The 20738-nt window shown below is 44.0% G+C and overlaps 1 protein-coding gene across 2 annotated transcripts in view; it reads left to right on the top strand.

Annotated features, from left to right (window-relative positions):
- The first annotated feature begins 4050 nt into the window (after window positions 1-4050).
- Window positions 4051-20738, top strand: part of dennd2c (DENN/MADD domain containing 2C) — a 28813-nt gene continuing 12125 nt past the window's right edge. For both annotated transcript variants that reach the window (XR_001965660.2, XM_029249257.1), the window contains exons 1-8: window positions 4051-5178; window positions 10739-11794; window positions 14601-14725; window positions 14820-14929; window positions 17018-17188; window positions 19431-19524; window positions 19883-19927; window positions 20015-20202. Coding sequence is in view for 1 of the 2 variants with exons in the window: in XM_029249257.1 (XP_029105090.1) it covers window positions 10947-11794; window positions 14601-14725; window positions 14820-14929; window positions 17018-17188; window positions 19431-19524; window positions 19883-19927; window positions 20015-20202 (1581 nt within the window). In the remaining variant the exon portion in view is untranslated. The remainder of the gene's footprint in view (window positions 5179-10738; window positions 11795-14600; window positions 14726-14819; window positions 14930-17017; window positions 17189-19430; window positions 19525-19882; window positions 19928-20014; window positions 20203-20738) is intronic.

The raw sequence follows: 20738 nt of genomic DNA, 5'->3' as shown, positions 1-20738 counted from the left end.
TAAACTAATCCATGAATACGAATCCATGAACACATAAGGAAAAAAATGTCTTACCTGAGAATCCCTCACTGCAATTCAGTTATTCTGTTATGAAAAAAAGGCTTTACAGTATTTCTGCATTTTACAATTTGCACTTTAAATAACACTGTACACCTAAATTTGCCCTGTCATTTTCTGCAATCATTCTATAATTTTCTATTATTGTACAATATTATGGCTTTACTATAGCATTGCACCAAGAAATTGGTTCCTATGCCTTTGTTATATCATTAATTGTATGACTATTGTGCAGTGTCCTATCTACATATACGGGCTAACTCTTTGGAAAACTGAAGTTTAAGGGTCAAGATCAGTGCCATCCAGCTGAATTCAATTCAGTGACCATTAGTGTGATTTTCCTGGTAAAAGAGGGTACAGAAATGGTTACTATTGCCTTCTTTGTCTTTGGATTGCAAACAAAGAGAAAACTCAAACTCCCCACACCTTACATTAGATTCAGACCAGTGCTTGAACAAGCAAGTCAAGTTGCATTATTTCATTTATCAGATGCTTTTCTCCAAATAAACTTCCAATGAACTCTGTGTAGTGTTATCAGCCCACACACCTTATTCACCAAGGTGACTCACACTACTAGATATACTATTTATAATGGGTCACTCACCCATACGTCAGATTTCCCAGTTCACCATGGTACATCTCGTCCATCATGGCAATTGGTCATCAGCTTCACTCAGCATGAACAGCCTTACCCACTGTAGCACCTTGCTGGAATTTATTAAAAATGACAACAACATAAGGATTTTCTCCACAAAAACAATATATATACCAGCATATTGAACAGATGGCCACTAGTGTAAAACACTTGCAAAAATATTTTCTGTGTAATGCTATACCCTTGAACAGCAGCACAAAATGAATACACAGTGCCACACTGACTACAGGTTGTATTAATATTTTACAGTGAACACCTGCTGTGTCTCCCCCACCTTTAACTCAGAATGAATCCATTGTTTGGGAAAAATTCAATTTAATTCAGTGTATTTTTATAGAGCGCTCCTCTCACAATGACATAGAGTGCTGAACAAAGGGATAAAACAAATAAATAAGACGGTTGACCACAGACTAGTGTAATACATTATCAATGCTTTTACAAAGCTATAAGTATGCCTACTGGCCACAACGGAAAGGAACGAAAAACTCCCAAGTGAAAGTTGAGGGAGAAAAAACCTCTGGGGGTCCAAGTGCAGGTGGCTGCCCACCCCTCCCCTTAGATTAAACAAGACTTTTAAGTCAGTTAACAACTAATAATGACATTGTTGCTGTATGATAACTTGATTTCCCAGTTCACCAAGGTACGTCTTGCCCATCATGGCGGTAGGACCCACCACACAGTGGGCACTGGCCAAACCTGCCGCGCCATCACAGCCTGTAGACAAAAACAAAGTGTACCCAAATCACAGGTCAGACGTGACTTTTCCTGCTCCAGTTCTGTGGAACCTTGTCCTGAAAATGACATCAGTGTCTCATCTAAAATTTCCGAATGATCTTAGGGAAAATGGAAAAAAGAAATCAATATAGAATCAGTATAACTTTCTTCCTTTTCATGTCAACATGGCAGGTACACTGAGTTTTCCTTTTTGAGCCACACTGACATCTTCAAGTATATGAGTTTGTGCCAGTTTGCCCTTGTTTGGTTTGGAAGGCCAAATGTCAAAGAAGTGCAAGTCTGCATGTTTGGGAAGTCCTCAGGCAGAAGTTATACACTGACTCACTTGGAACTTACTTCCATAACATGAGTAGGTTGCTAAAGTCCCAAGGAGATTCTGCATTCAAATTGAATTTTAGGCTGGATACGAAACCAGGGAGACATGTGATGAAAGCCCACAAACCTTGAAAATATAAATTCCAATAATAAAACAGCAAAATCTGACATGCGAAAAAGTAATATTAACCATGCCTTCATCTGTTCTTATAATGGTACAATTTGCCTTAGTGGAAGCTGCCCATATCTTCTGAAAAGGTTTTCTCATATGTATGCCTGTTTTTCATTTTGTGCTGGAGTCTTAAAATAAGATCATCATGGGATCCCTTTGGGTCAACATTGCATGCTTTTGCACAATTTGTAGACAATGCCAGCATATGTGAATAATAATATCACAGTCAAAATCACAGGTGAATCAATCAAGTCACATCACAATGAATGATGATGCATTGCAAAATTACACCAAAATTTTTACACCCGTGATACAGAGCAGAACATTTTGCTATCTTAATTAACATACAAGCTGTTCCCCAGCTACCATGACCAAGTCTCCGCCATTGATATGATGGAAGTGATTTTCTGATATTTGGAATTCAGCACTGTCTCTGACCATCTAGTACAGTATGTCTTCTAACAAATGGAATGCACCAATCATAACTGGAATGCATGGCAAATGGATTTCTTGCATTGGCATAAAACAAAAATACAGCTTTTTATATGAGAAAATATACTTTAAAATATGTAAGAGGAGGAAAAAAAAAATCACAAATCCTTTTGACTCATTCACTTGCTTCAAAGAAAACCATGAGGAATCGTCTCCAAATTAACAGAGGCTCCCAAACTCATCAGTGCCACGCTCTCCTTTGAACTCCTCTGACATCACTTAAAAGCAAAAAAAGTGCTATGATTTCACAACATTGCTTACTTTGTATAATCCATGAATACATTTGTCTCTTTGGACAATAATTTGGTGACACCTACACAAACACTATAAAGATGTGCATCCTTTGGATACATGCCTTAGGCTCCATGGACTCTGGAAATGTGTGCAGTCAGGTTCTTCATAAATATGCATATAGGACAATGGGTGTGTCTGTAACAATGCTACTTACCGTCTACTGTAGTGGCAGAGGGAATACATCTTTCCTGGGTTCCAAGACTAGAGGAGGAGTAGTAACCTGAGCTGGCAGGGCAGTCAATGCTTATCTCACACAAACCTCTGCAAATCTTGCTCCAGGTAATGGCTATAACCCCCCTGGACTACTGCAGCAGTTCTCTCCTGTCTGGCTTTGTGACCTCCTCCATCAAACCTCTCCAGCTGATAAAGAATGTCACTAAACAAGTTGTATCTGATATACCATACAAGCTCATTTTAAGAGACTTACATTTACATTTATTTATTTAGCAGACACTTTTCTGCAAAGGGATGTACGCCTCATAGAACACTGGCTAAGTATCATAGCTTTAACATGCATAATAACAACTACCATAGCTAAGTATTATAACAAGCATCATAGCTTTGACATGGTTTGACATTCATAACCATGTTGTAAGAAAAAAGCTATATTTAGCGATCTTGAGTGTCGGATAATCTAATACTACTTTCAAACGAAAGCCTACGCAGTGCTGCACTCAGTAAGTGTCATGCTGGAATACGGGACCCTTCCCCGATTACACTTTCGGATGCCAAAGGAAAGATTTAGGAAAACACACACAGGAGTACAGAGGGAAAAATAGTTAATTGGTGTCTGCCGAATATTTCATACTCATAAAGGACTTTGTAACCATTTCAGTCTGTTTTTTAAACTACTTCAAGTACTTGAAACACTCATTTTAAAGCTTATGGAGTATATATTCTATTGTATTCTCCTGTGTATAACTGCTGTTTCATAAAAGGCCAGAGTATTTTTCTTAACGATTACTCGTCAGAACAATGGGTAGTAATCGATTACCAAAACAATCAGCAGTTGCAACTTCAGCCACTAACGTCACAGTACGCAGCACGAGAAGCGCTGGAGGCGGAGCCCGATGGGGGCGGGCCCAAATATTGGCGATTGACCAATGAGGTTCGTGGCACTGCTGCTCCTCCGTTGGCAAAAAAAGGGAAAAAACGGGAAAACAATTTAAAATGCGTTTAGAAAAATAAGAGTACAAAGGGAAAACGATAAGAAAAACGCAAAGCAATGCGCTAATACGAAAACCAAAATTCACATTTAAACTGCAAGTTTTAATTTAAACATAAATAAAAAAAAGTGCAATTTTTACGACATATCATCGATATGCTGGTTATGTTGTTATTGCTTTACCATTTTTTCCATTCACGTTATTATTTGACGAATTGTTTTTCCAATTGACTTTACTTGTTTCTGTTGCTCGCTGGCCCTGCACGTGACGCTCCTCGCGCCGCTCTCTTCACACTGCGCTCGTATACCAGTAAGTGTGAGTTGTGGTGAAACGTGTCCTCCTACTTCTGTTCCAGAGACCAAGGCTTGGTCAAGTCTTCCGTTACTAAACCCTTGATCGAGGTACCTATCTTGAATCGATACGGTAAAACTTACCCTGCTGTGTAAATGAAGAAGTGCGTACCACCTAAACTTACAAACCTACATCGTAAGTTCTCTTAGTGCTAACAGTAATTGTACAATAATTGTAAATTACATAACAACAACAACAGTGTGCGAATAGCCAAGTTCGCGGACTTTCGCCACACTCAATCCATGACTAACTAAACTATTCAAAAACTTTCTCTGAAGGTCTAGTAGTATTTAGTGTATGTGTGATTTCGCACACCATGGCATGAGACACGTCACGCCAGGCTCACCGTTAAAAAGCATTTCTTTCAGCAAACGTTTCTTGGAACGTCAGTTGTTGGCGGTCTGAGATATTATCAATGATGATGCATTTATTTAGAGACAAAATCGGTGAAGCAAGTAATTCCCCAGAACAGTTGGGAGTTACACACACAGTCCACATACATCTAACAGCCGCTCGCCAACTAGCCAAGCGGAGCCGTTTGAACCGTGAACGCCGGGACGCGTCGTTTGCCCCGCGGTAAGAGGTCGCTGTTAGCTGAGCGAAGCTGTCCCGGAGACGAGTCGTCCGCCGTCGTGACGTCTTCCTTTTCCCTGCCGAGTATGTGCGCGCTGATAAACTTCACTCATACACACTTTGAATGAGCGAGCCCCTCCGCCTTTGCCGGAGCCTGGACTGGAGAACACACACGGAACGCGCCGACGCACGTCTGTAAGGATCCGAAGCTGCCATAATCATCCGTGTGTGAGAGAGTTTGAACGACGACACAGCGAGTGCGGCGCAGAGAGGTGCTGCCGGAGATTTACCGAGTGTCACCACGCGATACGCGCACGAGCCCACCACGACAGGACTGAGGACGGACTCGCCGCCCGAACGAAGCGGAGGTGAGGTGGGAGCCGCGCACCGCGAGCCGACTGGTCGCGCGCTGGCGTGGTGAGCTCGCGCCACACGTCGCGCTCTCTCTGTCTCTGAGAGAAACGTTCTCTTTTTTTTTTTTTTCCCCCCTCCCTCTGTTAGTTGTCCTTAGTGGACTATTTTGTGGGAATATTTTAGACAGCGAGCTAACTATCCGTGTTTGCAGCTAAGTGAAGCTCTTCTTGACCAGTTTACGTAGTGGTCCCATCTCCACCTCACCGTTAACCGCGTCGGCGTCACTGAGGCGGTTGTGAAACTAAGTGTTGGATTCAAACAGCTCGTGCTTGTTAACAGCGACTGTGGCAACGGGAACATGTCCCCTTAAGAAGATGACTAAAACCTATGCTATGTGTCTCGGAGAGAGAAGGTTGGTTGGGGAGAGTTGAGTGATTTTCATGTGAGGACAGGCGCTGTGCGACCACCAACACCTACAAACAGGGTAAGACGGTAAAACACAGTACTGTACTGCTAAGTGGATAGAGGCATGGAGCAGAGCTGCTGACCTTCCTCTGTCTGTGTGAGAGAGTCGTGTTCTCTCTGGGCTGCAGTGTCCAGGAGGACACCTGTGCTGTTGTACCAATCAATCAATGGCCACGTGTGGGGTGGGTTGGGGGTGTTCAGAAAGGCTCCGTTTTACTTTCGGAGGGGAAGCTTTCCTGCAGGTCCCAGGCTGAGAACTGGTCACAAACAGCCTGTTTCTGTGCTCAGAAGCACAGTGTTGGTGAGAGATCCCAGCACTGGTGTCACTTACATTTAGATGTAACATTTTGTTATTTTCAGTCACCCCACATGATAAATACATTGTGATGATATTAATAAAAATGTGCTTCTGGCACTGACTTCAGAGGGTCCTTCTGACCTGTGAATTCCACATATTCAGCGACAGGTAGATTGTGGAAAGATTTGCCTGCTGTGCTCCACAAAGGGCTGAATATTATGCCATTTCTTTCCCTGATTTGCTGCACTAATGATTTTGTCCACTGCAGCTTGTGTCCTTTACACTTTTATACCTATTTATGCAGCTGTGTTTTTACTGCAGTGACTCAGATACCCTGCTGAAGAATGTGATGTCAGGGCTTGAATAAGCGACCTGTTAGTCATAGATGCAAGGCCTTAAGCAGTAGGTCAGCAGCTGTTTGGACTTGGGATCTCCTGGGAGGGTGTCAGGTGGGTGATACTGGTGACTGAAGCATCCGCAGCTGTCCCCGGTTAGGGTGCAAAGCCATTTCTCTGAGAGAAACGGACATCTCTGGGCCTCAGGCTGCACCCAGCTAGCAAGGATTCTCTGGAGACCTTGTTCACAATGGTTCTCACCTGGGATGAGACCATCCGCCTGTGCGTTTGTACTGTAACATCTGGTGAAGCTCTGGCATCTGTGTGTGTCTGTGCCCCCAGCGGAGAGAGGAAGGAAGGGTGGGAACCTTCTGTATGCTGGAGAAGGCCTAACTGCCGGGGTGGCATTGCTACTCCTTGGTGTCCAAACTAAATGCTGTCTCAGAAAAGGCCATTGGTGGGAAAGGGTCCCAAAGCAAGTTGCTTCTTAAGGCTACATGCTGCTGTTTTGCTTTACGGGGACTCTGTCAAATCTACCTAGTTACACAGTAAAGGAGGTTTTGGTATATTTCTCAGAGGATCAGGGTGTGTAAGGTGTCCTTCATCCCTCCTCCACCTAGGACACTGCCCCACCCCAAACGAGCTGGATCATGCTCTAGGAGCTGGGACATGCAGCACAGGTATAGCCCCAAAGCTGCAATCATCTTTAATCAAGGTGATGGTAGGGTGTGACTTTATTTTTTTAAATTTTCTTTAATCTTGCTGTCTGGCGGTGTGTGGCAGGGTGTGCTATGTAATCGTGGCGTGTGGAGACTTGGCAGGTGGTGGACTGGGCTAAGAGGGCTTTCCTCTGTTGTTTACAAAGAGGAAGTCACAGAGATGCTGAGAAAGCACAGGTCTCTACATTTTTTTGTGTGCGTGCGCGCACGTGCACCATTTTATATGTATTAGTCCAAGGTGAAGACTTTTGTGGTGTCTTGTTCCAACCACCATGGACTTGCTGTGTTTGTGTGAAAGGTGGTGTCCCATGCACATCTTGGGGCTGGTGTTGAGGGTTCTTGTGGAGCCCTGCTAGCCGAGCAAGCACTTGAGATTGTTCACCACCCAGATTGAGATGAAACCAACAGTAGAGCAAACAATGGTCATTCTGCACCAAATGGCTGCTGTATGGCATTGTTTCAAATGAAAAGCATTTTCAAAAATTTCCCCGACGCAGGGCTGTGGATATTCCGCTGATCCTTTCTTCCTGAGACACAGGAAACAGGCAAGGGCTTCCTGAAACACACACAAGCACACATACTGTAATGAATGTTTAGATACTGATGTATATGCACTTAGACACTGTTGACTCCCATACACCTCTGTGTAAACAACCACAGATACCACAGCCTTATTCATAGCCGTTCGCTGTCTGACTTTAGCATGTGCTTGATGCCCAGGGTCCTGGACAGAGAATAGCTTTCTGAGAGACACAACCTTGACTCACGCTTAGTTACGGAGATGCCATGTTCGTGACCTCACAACATGTGTTCTTCTAGGAGCCCCCACTAACACCCAGAGTTTTCAGAACATAGCAACTGGCAACCTGGAGGCGATTGCTTAACAGCTGTGAACTTATTGCTGGTGGGTTTTGTCCTGGGTTCAGCTCACTAACTAGCGAAGTGAACTTGGGAGTCTCACATATTGATGAAACCTAACTGGGGTCTTTCCTCGGTCAGTATGTTGCAGTGATTGGCTGGTTCCATTTCACCATCGCAGATATGTCCGTCGTCCATAACTGTGGGTGTCTCGACAGTCGCCCCATCTAAATACTTGAGTATTCTTAATTAAATAATCAGCCTATAGGAGTACCTGATACGTGTTTATATGAATAAATTTAAGTTAAAATCCTTGGAGTCCTTACAACAGAAGCATGCAAAATGACTGCCCTCATGCCCTCTGCCAGTACTAATAAATCACTTGCTGGTGCACAAAAACCCATGCAGTCACTAGGAAGGCCATGCTGCTTTGCACAGCTGTATGGGTACATGCACACAGACACATAGATACATGCACTATGGTGCCCTTAGAGCTGTAGTGTCAGCAGCAATCTCGTGACAGGAGGCCATGCCCTGTTGGGCCCAAGGAGGCGAGTCTGCAGTGGGACCCCATGATACACTGAGGATGTAGGTCAGGCAGAACAAAGGGATCTTCAGTGGCACGCAGTCAGATGTAGCACGGTCCCTCCCAGCAGCCCTGCATGAACACGGCACGTAAAGTTATTGTCCTCCGAAGCAGTGGGCGCCTGCAGCAGGGGGATATTCTGTCACCTGTGTGTGTGTGTGTGTGTGTGTGTGTGTGTGTGTTTGGGGTTGTGTTGGGTGATTTACAGAGGATTTGAACAAGTATTTTTCTACTCTAGCTCATACTGCTTATTTTGAGATCAGTGCTGATGTACATAGTTTGGTATTTATTGCAATGTTGGGACCCTTTTAAGGGTGCGCTCAGTTGTTATTGCTTTGTATCTCCTGAACTGAAAATGATATAGAGCTGCGAAGTAGTTTCTCTGTAATTAAAGTATCTTTTTATATTTGTTTCCCAGTTTATAGTTATTTAAATTTAACTCTGTGTGCCTGTGCTAAGAAAATGGCTAATGTTAGTTTCTAACCAAACAGTATATACATAGTACATTAAATAATGCTACCACTGCCTTTGGATTCATTCCTCCAGTTGACTGATTGATTGTTCAGTTCCATATTGCAATGACCCAGACACCTAAATTATACTGAGTTCTCAGGCTGTGCGTGTGTGGGGTTTTTTTTTTTTTAATTAAATGTGATTGAATCAATCTGCACTTGTGAAAGGTTATTATAAAACTGAAGTGGATCAAAAATCATATTGGGCTGTATTAGGCTTGCTAGAACTTTGTATTAGGCACAGGTGCCTATTTTTTGCCAGACTGGGTATTATTCTACCCTGCGACAAACTGGTGTCCCACCTAGGGTGTCCTCTGCCTCTTTGCCCAAGGAAAGGCTCTGGGTCACTGAGACCGCACATTAGAAATTGGTTACAGGTAGTCTATGGATGGTAATTGCGCTTTAAAGCTGAGGAAAATGGATGTAGAAGTAAACCATCTACAAGGAGGGCTGGTTTTCTAGGAAGTTGTCAGTTTTTAAATGATGTTTGCAGAAGTGCAAGCTGTTAAAAATAAATACAGAGCATCTTTCCTGCTTGATGTTTACTCAATTGTTTAAGATTACATTTAAGAATTGAATTACCTGACTTTTATGAAGTCTTTTAGTGGCACCACTCTAATCTGAAGAAATAAATTTGAACTCTGTTGTCTTACGGACCAGCTAAGTGTCCCTTGTCACTTTTTCTTGTTGCTGCCTGGTATGTGTGCAACCTGACAGATGCCTTCCACTATAGAGATCAGTATTATCTGAAATGTTGCAATGAATTTCATGTGGCCACATGCACGTCTTCAGAGAATTGGCTGTTTTAAAATTTTAATACTTTTTTAAATTAAGCTCTACCTTAGTTTTTTGACCGTTTAAGCTTAATTAGTTTTTTGTTTTAGTTCCAAGATGTAACTGACTCGTCACTGTGTGTCTCCTTCAGTAGACTGGTGGTTTATCCAGGTTGCACCCCTCCATATGCTTAATGACAGGCTGGCATGTTCCTGGGACAGGCACCAGGTGGCGTAGTGATTAGAGCTTCTGCCTTAGTTGAAGGACCTTGGTTCATATACTACCTCCTGCTGTAGTACCCTCGAGTAAGATTCTGTCTCAGAATTGCTGCTGTAAAACTTACCCCACTGTATAAATGGGTTCATTTCAGTAAGTAGCTTAACACTGTAAGTCTCTCTGGAGAAAAGCACCAGCAAAATGAATAAATAACTAAATGAAGCTCTAGATCTTGATTTTTGGGTAAACAGTTGCTGAAAATGGACTTAAATATATGTGTGCTTGTTCATTTTTCAGGGTGCACGCCTTTAAGTGTCTGCATTTTTCGGGCATTATTATTACTATTGGGGAGTGTGTTTCACCATGAAATTCAAATACCGGAGTCGTGCACACTTAGAGCGTGTGACTGTGTGCATTAACTTTGAGATGCCTGAAATACTTGCTCACTGCAGAGTCTGAAAGGAGGCTTTGAACAGGAGTTAAATTAGGTTAGGGCTCATTCAGCTCTGACGTTGCTCCGCCTAGGGTGTGATCGGGAGCCCCAATGGAGTTTGCGAGATGAACGACCCAGAGAGACTAGGACCTTCTTCCTGCCTCTGCCCCTCTTTCTCCTACTCTATTTTTGGCTGCCGACCTTGCGCAGCAGCCCCTGTCCCATTTCCTCCCTCACATATCCGTCTGCCTGCTGCCTCCCTGACTGCCTGTTGCTTACTGCTTGGCTGCTCTTCGAACCCTTGTTCCAGCTTAGTGTGCACACATGGCCAATTGCAGCCACAGTAATAATTGGAGCTGTTGTGCTATTGCTTTGCAGGGCTCCCCATGAGAGGAAGACTTTGAGCATGAGGCAGAGGATCTGTGGAGCCTGAGCACCGTGACACAGGCATCTGACCTCTGGATATTCCGGTGAAGCTATACAGCTGTGCTCAGTACAGAGCAGAACCTCTGCCTGTCCAGCAGGGGCACCACTGATTACAATGTCAGTGCAGTGAGGTGCAGCAGGTTGTGTTGCCCCTCTTGCCATGCTGGCCCTAGGGGCAGGACAAGAGGGCAGAGGGCGAGGGGGGCGAGCTGCGTGCAGGCCTCCCACCTGTGGTTCAGGTGTTAATATAAAGCAGAAGATTTCGCAGTGGGAAGGCCGCAGCCAGCCAGACAGGGGTCGAGGTGGTGCGGCGAAAGACCAAAGAGTTGCCGTGTCCCGGACGCTCTCGGGAGACGTCCTCGAAAATGGAGTCAGCCGTGGACCCCGGAACAAAGCCAGTCTTGCCAAAGCTGTGAGCCTGGGGCTCGATTTCAGGGAAGCACAGGACAGCAGGCTTAGCAGGGCATCAGATGGCCTGGAGCACCACAGCTTCTTGGAGAAAGTAGCAGGTCCAGGTCCAACCCCTTGTCCAATCCAGGACTCCACTCCAAACCCACCTGCTCATCCCAACAGTTTTGCGGCAGCCGAGAGCCGCAAAGACACAAGGGAACTTTTGGATGTGGGGATGGTGGATCTGAAGCTCCCACCCTCTGTGCTTGTGGATGATCCTGCAGCAGGGCTTCCTCCAGGGAACTTCTATACCTCTAGGGGCTTCTGGCGCAAACTGGAAGGGGATGATTTGCTCCTGGATCGGGCCTTTGCTGCACAGCCGCCCATCGCGGTGTTTGAGAACCAAGTGCCTTCTCTGACCGGCACCCCTCCGCCTAAGCCGCAGCGCACCTTTCAATACCAGGGAGTGGACAGTCCCCCTAGGCATTGGGAGAGGTGGAGCCCACCTGCCAGCCAGACACATTTCAGGAGCTGTTCCAGCAGGCCCCCTCCGACTTGTCCGCCTCCTCCATGTCCTGTTGCCCATGGCAATGGCCTCTCCAGGAACAAAAAGAACAGGTCAGAATAACACAAGCACGGATGTGCAGCGCATGAAAGTAACATTTTACTAATTTACTTCTTTGAAAGGTACACAAGTAAGGTACAGAACAAAACATATTTACAACTATTAGAAACACAGTGCATTGTCATTATGATTGTAATGACACAGAAGCATGAAGACTAATAGGTTATATTACAACGAAAAATCATTACTTTTGATTTTGCAAAGGTTAGTGCAGCCCAGGGGCAATTTTGGGGTTTTTTTTTTAAATGAGGTGGCGGGGGGGGGGCACGGGAAGTCTGCCAAAGTTATATTGGCTAAGCTAACTAACTAGCGATGTAATATTATAAAGGGACTCTTGGGAGCTTTTGAAGCCGTTATACACATGAAGGTCGTCTTTACTAGGGCAATCATGGCTTCAGTAGCTTTTTGCCGTCGGTAGGCTACATCACTCACTACTGTAGCTGTTATCTGGAGTTCACCTATGTGTATTTTTGAGGCAGAGAATGACAACATCCCAGTCCACGTATTTGAAAATATATAATTGAGTGGTTTCATAACATGAACAGACTCGTGGTCTATGGTTGACTCGTGTCTCTCCTCCTTTTTGAAAAACGTGGTAGTGTGATTCTGCGTTGCATATCAGGAAGTAATTGAGAGCACTCTGATCCAATGGTGTTGAGCATTGTCAGATTGACAGTTCTCTAGCCCAGTGGCATTGGGGGGGCCAATCATATTTTTGGGGGACCAGTGCCACTGCTTTAGATACGCACCAGGGGCGTACCAAAAGCGGTGGCACCATGCCCCAAAAAATATGATTCCTATGTTTTGTCTTGGTTTGCTCAGTTTGCCCTGTGCTGCTGGTTTGTTTGTTTGTTGCAGAAACAGTAGATGTTTTCAGTACGACCCCATATTATTTGCTGCACTTTTTGTACTATATTAGCACCTTTTCTCCTTTTGGAAACTTAAAAAAAAAAAAAATCCTTTGAAGAGCATTGTAGGTCTATTCACAGCAAGAAAAATATATTACTGCTGTCCTCTGTGGTTTGTTTGTGGAAAAGGGGTGCAGGTTGGTGTTCTTTATTAGGATTAACCCATCAATTCAGTTAGGTTCATTTTTCCAGAGTTAACATCTGTTGCTTAAGTTTCTTTACTGCTATGTAAATAATTTATTAATTGGCCATAATGAAATTTGAAAATTTTCAAAATCCTACAGACATGATGTCATGGTCATAATTTTAAGTAAGATCACACACACCAGTCCATCGCAGGGCATCCTAAGCGGGACTCAAGGACTCAAACCGAAGACCTGCCCGTTGCGCTACCACGCCCCCCCTTCATGTGTACACACACACACATTTTCAGAACCGCTTGTCCCATACGGGGTCACGGGGAACCGGAGCCTACCCGGAAACACAGGGCGCAAGGCCGGAGGGGAAGGGGACACACCCAGGACGGGACGCCAGTCCGTCACAAGGCACCCCAAGCGGGACTCGAACCCCAAACCCACCGGAGAGCAGGACTGCGGTTCAACCCACTGCGCCACCACACCCCCCTCCTTCATGTGTAGTAAATTGAAAAAGAGAACTTGGTGTACGCAGGGACTCCCCAAGGATTCTTTACTGCATTTAGGTCCATTTTCCCTCATTTCCTATGTAATAGAGTATTTGGCGTAGAAAATCAAATGGTGGTGAACACAGCAAGAGCAGGCTGTTGTGCTGGGAGGTGTGCCTGCAAAAGTGTTGTTTGTGTTTGTCCGTAGAGCATTGTGTTACATTACTATTACCAGCCTTTACAAATTAGTTTGTGGGCATTGTTTTTGGGTCTGTAGAAAGGAAGTGCTCCAATCCCATTATTGCACTTGTTTTATTTAAAAATCATATTCATTTACTTGAATTTCCAAACTGAAGCCGTATATTAACAATAGAATCCAATTTATTTCTATAGCGTGCTCTTCATGCAGTGACACAGAACACTTTAACACAGACATAAGATAAAGAAACAAAGGAGACAGTTGACTACAGATTAGCATAAAACTGAGACTTATTTTCTTTTGTTTATTCATTTTCATAGTTGCGGTCTTAACATTGCCTTTTACACTGTTTTTGTTTTTCTTTTTTTTTTTAATACCTTTGTATATATAGTTTTGATTGCTGATTAGAATTTTTGTGTGGCCAGTCTGTTGACATTCATCTTGTGCACCATCTTGAGCTGTTTGTAGGGAGTAGATTGTGCTGAGTCCAAGAGGCGCTGCCGGGTTCGATGGGGTGATAGCCGAACACTTGGCCAGGTTCCAATTGTGATGTCATTGTGCACAGCCTATTGTCTGGGCTTGGCCTACTTCTCCACAGCCAAGGGTCAAAGGTCTCTCTCTCTCTCTCACACACACACACACACACACACACACACACACACACCAGTTTTACCCCTACAGTTAGCTGGCAAAGTTACCAGTATATGTGCTCTTTTTTATGGCCTTTTTTTGCACTGTATCTCTCTTTTGCCTCGTATTAACAGCTAGATCTGTTTCTTTTCCCTCCTTATTTTCTCTGTCAGTCATTTTTTTCTTACTGTACTTATGGATGTTCATTTATATCGATGTTTTCAGCCATTTCACCTTTGGTCCTGAAGTATTTTGTCTAATTTTGTGTTTCCTGCTTTTCTTTTTCCTCCCTCACTGTCTTCTTGCTCTGTGTTTGTGTAGAAACTGTATTTCCGTCCTGTAGACTGATGCAGTGGGCAGACTGTGTAGACAGTGTCACGAATCCAGACGAGCTGGACCTGCTTCCTCTCCTTACCCTCACCATCGCTCTTCATTCACAGGAAGTCATTTGAGTTTGAGGATGTTGTACGGTTCACGGGACAGCAGGGGTCTCCGGCTGATGAGAGCTGTTCCTCTGGAATTTACCAAGCCCTATCCGAGGACAACATTTACGAGGACATCGTTTGTGAGTATCCGCTTTAGGCTGCGCTCGCTCATATATTTGCACAAATGGGTGCAGAAAGTGACAGCGCTTTTCTCCTCTTCTACCCCATCCTCAGCTGACGGCTCTAGAGAGAACACGTATGAGGATGTCAGACTCTTTCCCATGTGCCTGCCGAAGACCCTGTCCCCCCAGAGGCGCAACCACCGCAGCTCTCATGCCCCTCAGGTAAATGGTGCCCTTTGCCCATGTGGCCTGCAGCAGTGATCAAATAGGACTCTGTTTTTCTCACTGTGAGCACCTTCCCCTGCTGAGAACCAGAGCAGTACTCTCTTCCTGTGCTTCTGAGTGACAGTGCCCAACCAGCGCTCACAGTAACTGTAGAATAGTTGGGGCAACAGAGCCACAGGAAGTACATGCAGAAACAAGTTTGTCACCAAGTTCTCATTTTCAGTTTACTACACATGAAAGGGGGGGGTGCGGTGGTGCAGCGGGCTTGGCTGGGTCCCGCTCTCTGGCGGGTCTGAGGTTCGAGTCCTGCTTATGATGTTAGGAAATATTATGGGGTCGTACTGAAAACATCTACTATTTCTGCAACAAACAAACAAAACAGCAGCACAGGGCAAACTGAGCAAACCGAGACAGAAAACATGGGAATCATATTTTTGGGGCACGGTGCCACCGCTTTAGATACGCCCCTGGTGTGTATCTAAAGTGATGGCACTGGACCCCCAAAAATATGATTGGCTATGATTGGCCCCCTGGTGCCCCCCCAATGCCACTAGGTAAGAGAACTGTCAATCTGAAAATGCTAAAAATTTGCTACCTAGGACAAAGTAGGTTTTAAATATATGTAAAAATGTGTACAAAACAAATTAAATTACTATTATATTCTTATTTCTTTATGTGTGTTTAAGATATGTGTTTGGCATTTATATCCTAAAATTAGTTTCGTAGTTAATGCTGCCCTCCAACAGCTCCTGAGCTGTTTAGGTGTGGGTTTGAATCTAGCTCAGTCTGCGTGGAGTTTGTGTTCCCCCAGTTTTCACATTGATCATTCAAAACTTCCCATAGTCCTTATTGTGAGTGTGTGAGACTGTGTGTGAGTACCTTGTGACATCCTGGCATTGCATCCAGGGTGTACCCCGCCTTCCACACAGTGTGTCTTGGGGTAGCCTCTGGACGGTAGCAGCCATGCACTGAAAAGTGGCACTGAAGGACGGATTGATGGATACTTTGAAAAATACGAATTTACATGATATAATGCATTTGTAATATTTTTGTAATGCATTCATCTACCAAACAGTTCAGGATTAGATCTCTGCTTTTCAATAATTAAAATTTTAACACAATATCTGTTAAACGGACATAAACACAGCTTGATTGGTTTATGAATAGAAAAGATCCGTTGATAGGCTATTAATTAGTTTGATCCCATTAGTTTGAACACTGGTTAAATGTTCAATGTAAAATTCAAAACCCCAGTATGTTGAGAAATAGTATTTGTGCGCTTCTTTACTACTACTTCTTGCTTACTGGTCTTTATTACAGGAAGACTTTTCTAAGATCATGTTCTTGTAGCTTTGGAAAAAATCACACCTCATGGCTCATTTTACATTTATTCACTTAGTAGATGCTTTTGTCCAAAGCGACTTACAACAGATACTATGTAGTGTTACCAGCCAACACACCTTTTTCACCAAGGTGACTTACACTGCTAGATACACTACTTGCAAGGGGTTACTCATCCATGCATCAGTGAAACACACTCACTTCGTGACACTTGCGCACTATGGGGGAACCTGAACAGCATGTCTTCAGACTGTGGGGGGGGAAACGAGCACCCGGAGAAAACCCACGCAGACACAGGGAGAACATGCAGACTGCACACAGACTGAGCGGGGATCGAACCCACGTTCTCTCACACCACCCAGGCGCTGTGAGACAGCAGCACTACGCGCTGTGCCACCGTGCCGCCCGTAAGGTGTGTTTTTTTTTTTTTTTTTTTTTAAAAAGGTTTTCTTCCCTTTTATCTGATGGAATGTGTCTTAAAAAATTCCCTCTTAGAAAATATGTATTTATAAAAATAAATTGAATTGAACTAAAGACTGTAGAGTGCTCGCGCAGTAACACAGAGCACTTGAACACAGGCATAAGGCAAAGAAACAAATACATGATAGACACATTTGTCAGCTGTTTACAGCCTTTCTCATGATCTGTTGTTACTTTGCTAAGCAAGCACCCCTATGTCGAACATGTCATTTTGCATCGTTTTTGTTAAGTGGCCCCACATCGTGTTTGCATTTCCCTCCACAGCTCCCTCCCAAGCCCCTCGCTTTGCAGACACTCCCCGAGAAGGTTCAGAAGAGGCGAAATGACAGGAAGGCTGCAGTGGTGATGGCATCTCCCATGTCTTCTCCACCCCTGTGTAGACCAACCCTGCCTAAACACCAGCCGACGTCCCCAAAAAAACGTACTTTACCCCAGGTGGGTAGCCAGGTTTGCCCAGCCTAGTCACCTCCATGGAGCAGCCTCTACATGCTTATGAGTGTCCTTGTTTCTGTGTATCTGGAGCAGTGTTTATTGCCAGTATGTGTGTGTGCGTGCGTTTGTGTTTGGAAGTTGTGGGCTGTGGTGAGCTGTGGTCCTGTGACAGGAAATGCGGTGGGTTCAGTTTCCATGTAATGGGGACTGCACAGTGAGTTAACAGAAGAAAGGGGAACATGGTGTTGACTGGAAAATGAGGAAATGCGGTGTGCGTATGAACAAGCTCTCGTGGCACACGGGTGGAAGGGCAGAGGGAGAGCACTACGGAGGCAAATGGCCACTGCTCAGAGAGGATGAGAGAGTTTGATCAGACCCTCTCGAGACTCATGGAGGAGAACAGCTGCAGTGGAGAATCAGAGCAGGACAAGGAGGTAAGATGAGCTGTAGGAGACAATGAGAGACCAGCGCTAACACATGACAGATATGCGCTGTAGCGTTGAGCTCAAATACATCCTTTACCTGAGAAGTGTCCCTCTAACAGGAATCATACTGCTGTTGGGTATGTGTAAATGGAGTTGGAATCACAAGGACAGCACCTTCACTGACCTGTGACATCTGCACCAGTAATGCCTGTTCATATATATGTGTGTGTGTGTGTGTGTGTGTGTGTGTGTCTACAACATCCAGATGTGAGGGATGTTAATGTTGCCTTGTGTGTTCATGTTGTTACAGAGTGCACTGGCTTCTCAATTTAACACATTTGGGTCCGAGAGTGTCTAAATAAATTTGTAAATCCACAGTCACTTTTATCACTATGACACAATCAACAAAAGCTTAATAATAGTATAAATTGTCCCGCCATTTTTAGTTTAATATATATGTCTTCCAAGTCATATTTTGTAAAAATGTCACGTATAGCTATAATAAAAATACTTTGTATGACTTGTATTATTTCATTAACTTGAAACATTAAAATTAGATCTAATTTAAAACTATTGAAAATAAAAAAAACCAGCTATTTGCTGACTCATTCATGTCTAATGTTCATCAGCTTTGGGGCACTTTCAACTTTATTTGCTACATAATTAATAAAATCTTAACAAAACATGTCACTCTATTTTAGTAGTAAGATTCTATAAAAAAATCTTTAGATATGTAACATATTAAGCTTTTTATATATACACACACACAAAGTTTATGCATATGAAAAAAATCTCTCCTGTTGGTGAAATGTACTTTTTTTGTATTGTTCTCTGAGATGGCTTTGGAGAAATGCGTGTTTTAAATGAATAAATGTAAATGTACATAATTTTATTCATTTTGACCCACATTAAAAGTAATTTAAAATTAAACAAACATATCTTCACAAACTCCTCTTCACCCTGATTGCTACTTGATATACCTCATAAATATGTACAGCATTTCTCATCTTATTGATCATTGGCACTGACAAACACCAGATGCAAGGTGTAAACACTAAACAGCAAGCTGAATGAAATCAGTGTCATACTCCTACCTCTGGCTGGCTGCATTTTACCACAAGTAAAGGCTGGATGCAGCAACAGGTGGTTTTTGCTTGCCATCAAACAGATTTTAAAATGCAGTTAAGCAAGAGAAATAGTATTATAATTGATACAAAGATGGGGAAATGCTGTTATAAAATTCTTAACCGAAACATTCTTAACATGAGGAGCCAGTGCACTTAAGTGTGTTAGCAAAGCATTCAAACATCCAGAGGCAGTCATGGCAGTATGTAATGTTTGGCAAGACACTGCTGTTAATAGTCATCACAAGGTTAGTCCCTGGTGAAGAAAAAGAAGCATCATCCTTCAGTGGGAGTGCAAGCATGAGGAGATTAGGCACATCGGTTCCTGGAGCTCCCTTTATCAGCAGGGCAGCAGCCGGGGGTGGCCGTCTGTGCACTTGGCCACAGAGGCTCTGCTTGGGAGCGTGTGTCATTTGTGTGTGTCGGACGGGGGTATGCAGCCTGTCCGAGATAGGGATGCTGCTCACCGCTTACTCATTTCCTCCTTGTACGCTGGAAATACCAGAGACTGTCATGCTTCCCACAAACAGTATGAACACTGGGGGGGTCAGTGTCTTTCTGAACTGAAAAGCTTTTCTTACAGCATTTTACATGGTTAGGTACCCTTCCAATGGCTGTGCTGAAGGTGGACGGAGGAGCTTTCTTATGAAGGTGCAGCGTGGGGTTTCAGCCTTGACAATCCTTTCTCTTTTGCAGTATGTGTACAAGATCCAGGAGGTCTTCACCGCCAAGCGGGGCAGAAAGAGAGTGAAGAGCCAGGGGAGCAGTGGCTATGAGAGTTCGGCTAGAGGTACAAGGAGCCCACATGGGCAAGCTGGTTCTCTCACACACACACGCACACAGACAGATGTTCACACTTATGTACATGGTTGTAGATCTGTACCGAATTTGTCTTGCTTGCACATATTCTCACACACATACATACATACACGTTGGGTGAAAAACATAGGTGTTTGGACCAGAAATGTAAATGCAAACAGACATGCACATCCTGATAATGATATACGTGCCGCTAGCCCTGAAACGGTAAATACATAAACACGCATATTTGTGTAAGTGCAGACACAACACACATAGCCGTACCCCCGTACACCAGTCCAAAGTGCCTCACCCCTTCCCTTTCTTCTGTCTTTGCCACCACCATCTAGAGGAAACCAGTGGCACAGAGAGTGACCCTGAAGATGACAGCACGGGTGAGACCCCAACCCCCAAACTTGTTCTTCCACCGTGTCTGCAAAGCAACAGTGCTGGGTGTTAATGGTGGAGCCTGCCCCCTACAGGCACCCCACGGCGCTGCGTCCACGTGCAGTCAACCCTACGGCGGAGACCTGGGTACCGCACCCTGGAGCGGGACCTCTTCCACCTGCAGCAACAGCAGCTTTTCCAGCTCTTTGTGGTGGTGTCTCTGAGAAAGATGTCCCCAGGCAATGGGTACACCCCTGAGATCACTCAGCAGTTCCCTAACAAGGTGAGGTGTGAGGGGTGCACAGATTCCTCTCTGCTCATGTTTATAAGTATAAATTGAATTTGTTGTCTAGCTGAATCTGACCCATTTGTACTGCTAGATACAAATGCCAGTATAAACAACTTCCCATGATAATCATTGCTGTAGTTCTGTTTGATTGTTTTATCCAAAGCATGTTGTACATTTACTCATGTGGCTGACAGGTTTCTCCAAAAGCAACTTAGTGATGTTACCTACAATTATTTACCCATTTATACAGTAGGGTGATTTTTACTGGAGCAATTTAGATTAAGTACTGTGCTCAAGGGTGCTACAGCTGGATGTAGGATTCGAACCTGAAACCTTTGGATCCAAAGTTATACTGGTTTTTTTAAATCAATGGTGCAACAGCACCGTTTCTGCATCCTTTTGTCTAAGTTCGTCAGCATGTTTGTTTTAAGGGGTCTTATTCAAAAAAAAGTGTAGGAAACTGTTCTTCTGGTACTACAGTCATTCTCTTTGTGGTGCTTTGAACATCCATTTATTTAAAATGACAGATA

This window comes from Scleropages formosus, chromosome 25, assembly GCF_900964775.1.
Source record: "Scleropages formosus chromosome 25, fSclFor1.1, whole genome shotgun sequence".
Taxonomy (NCBI): Eukaryota; Metazoa; Chordata; class Actinopteri; order Osteoglossiformes; family Osteoglossidae; genus Scleropages; species Scleropages formosus.
This window is presented reverse-complemented; position numbering and strand designations above follow the sequence as displayed.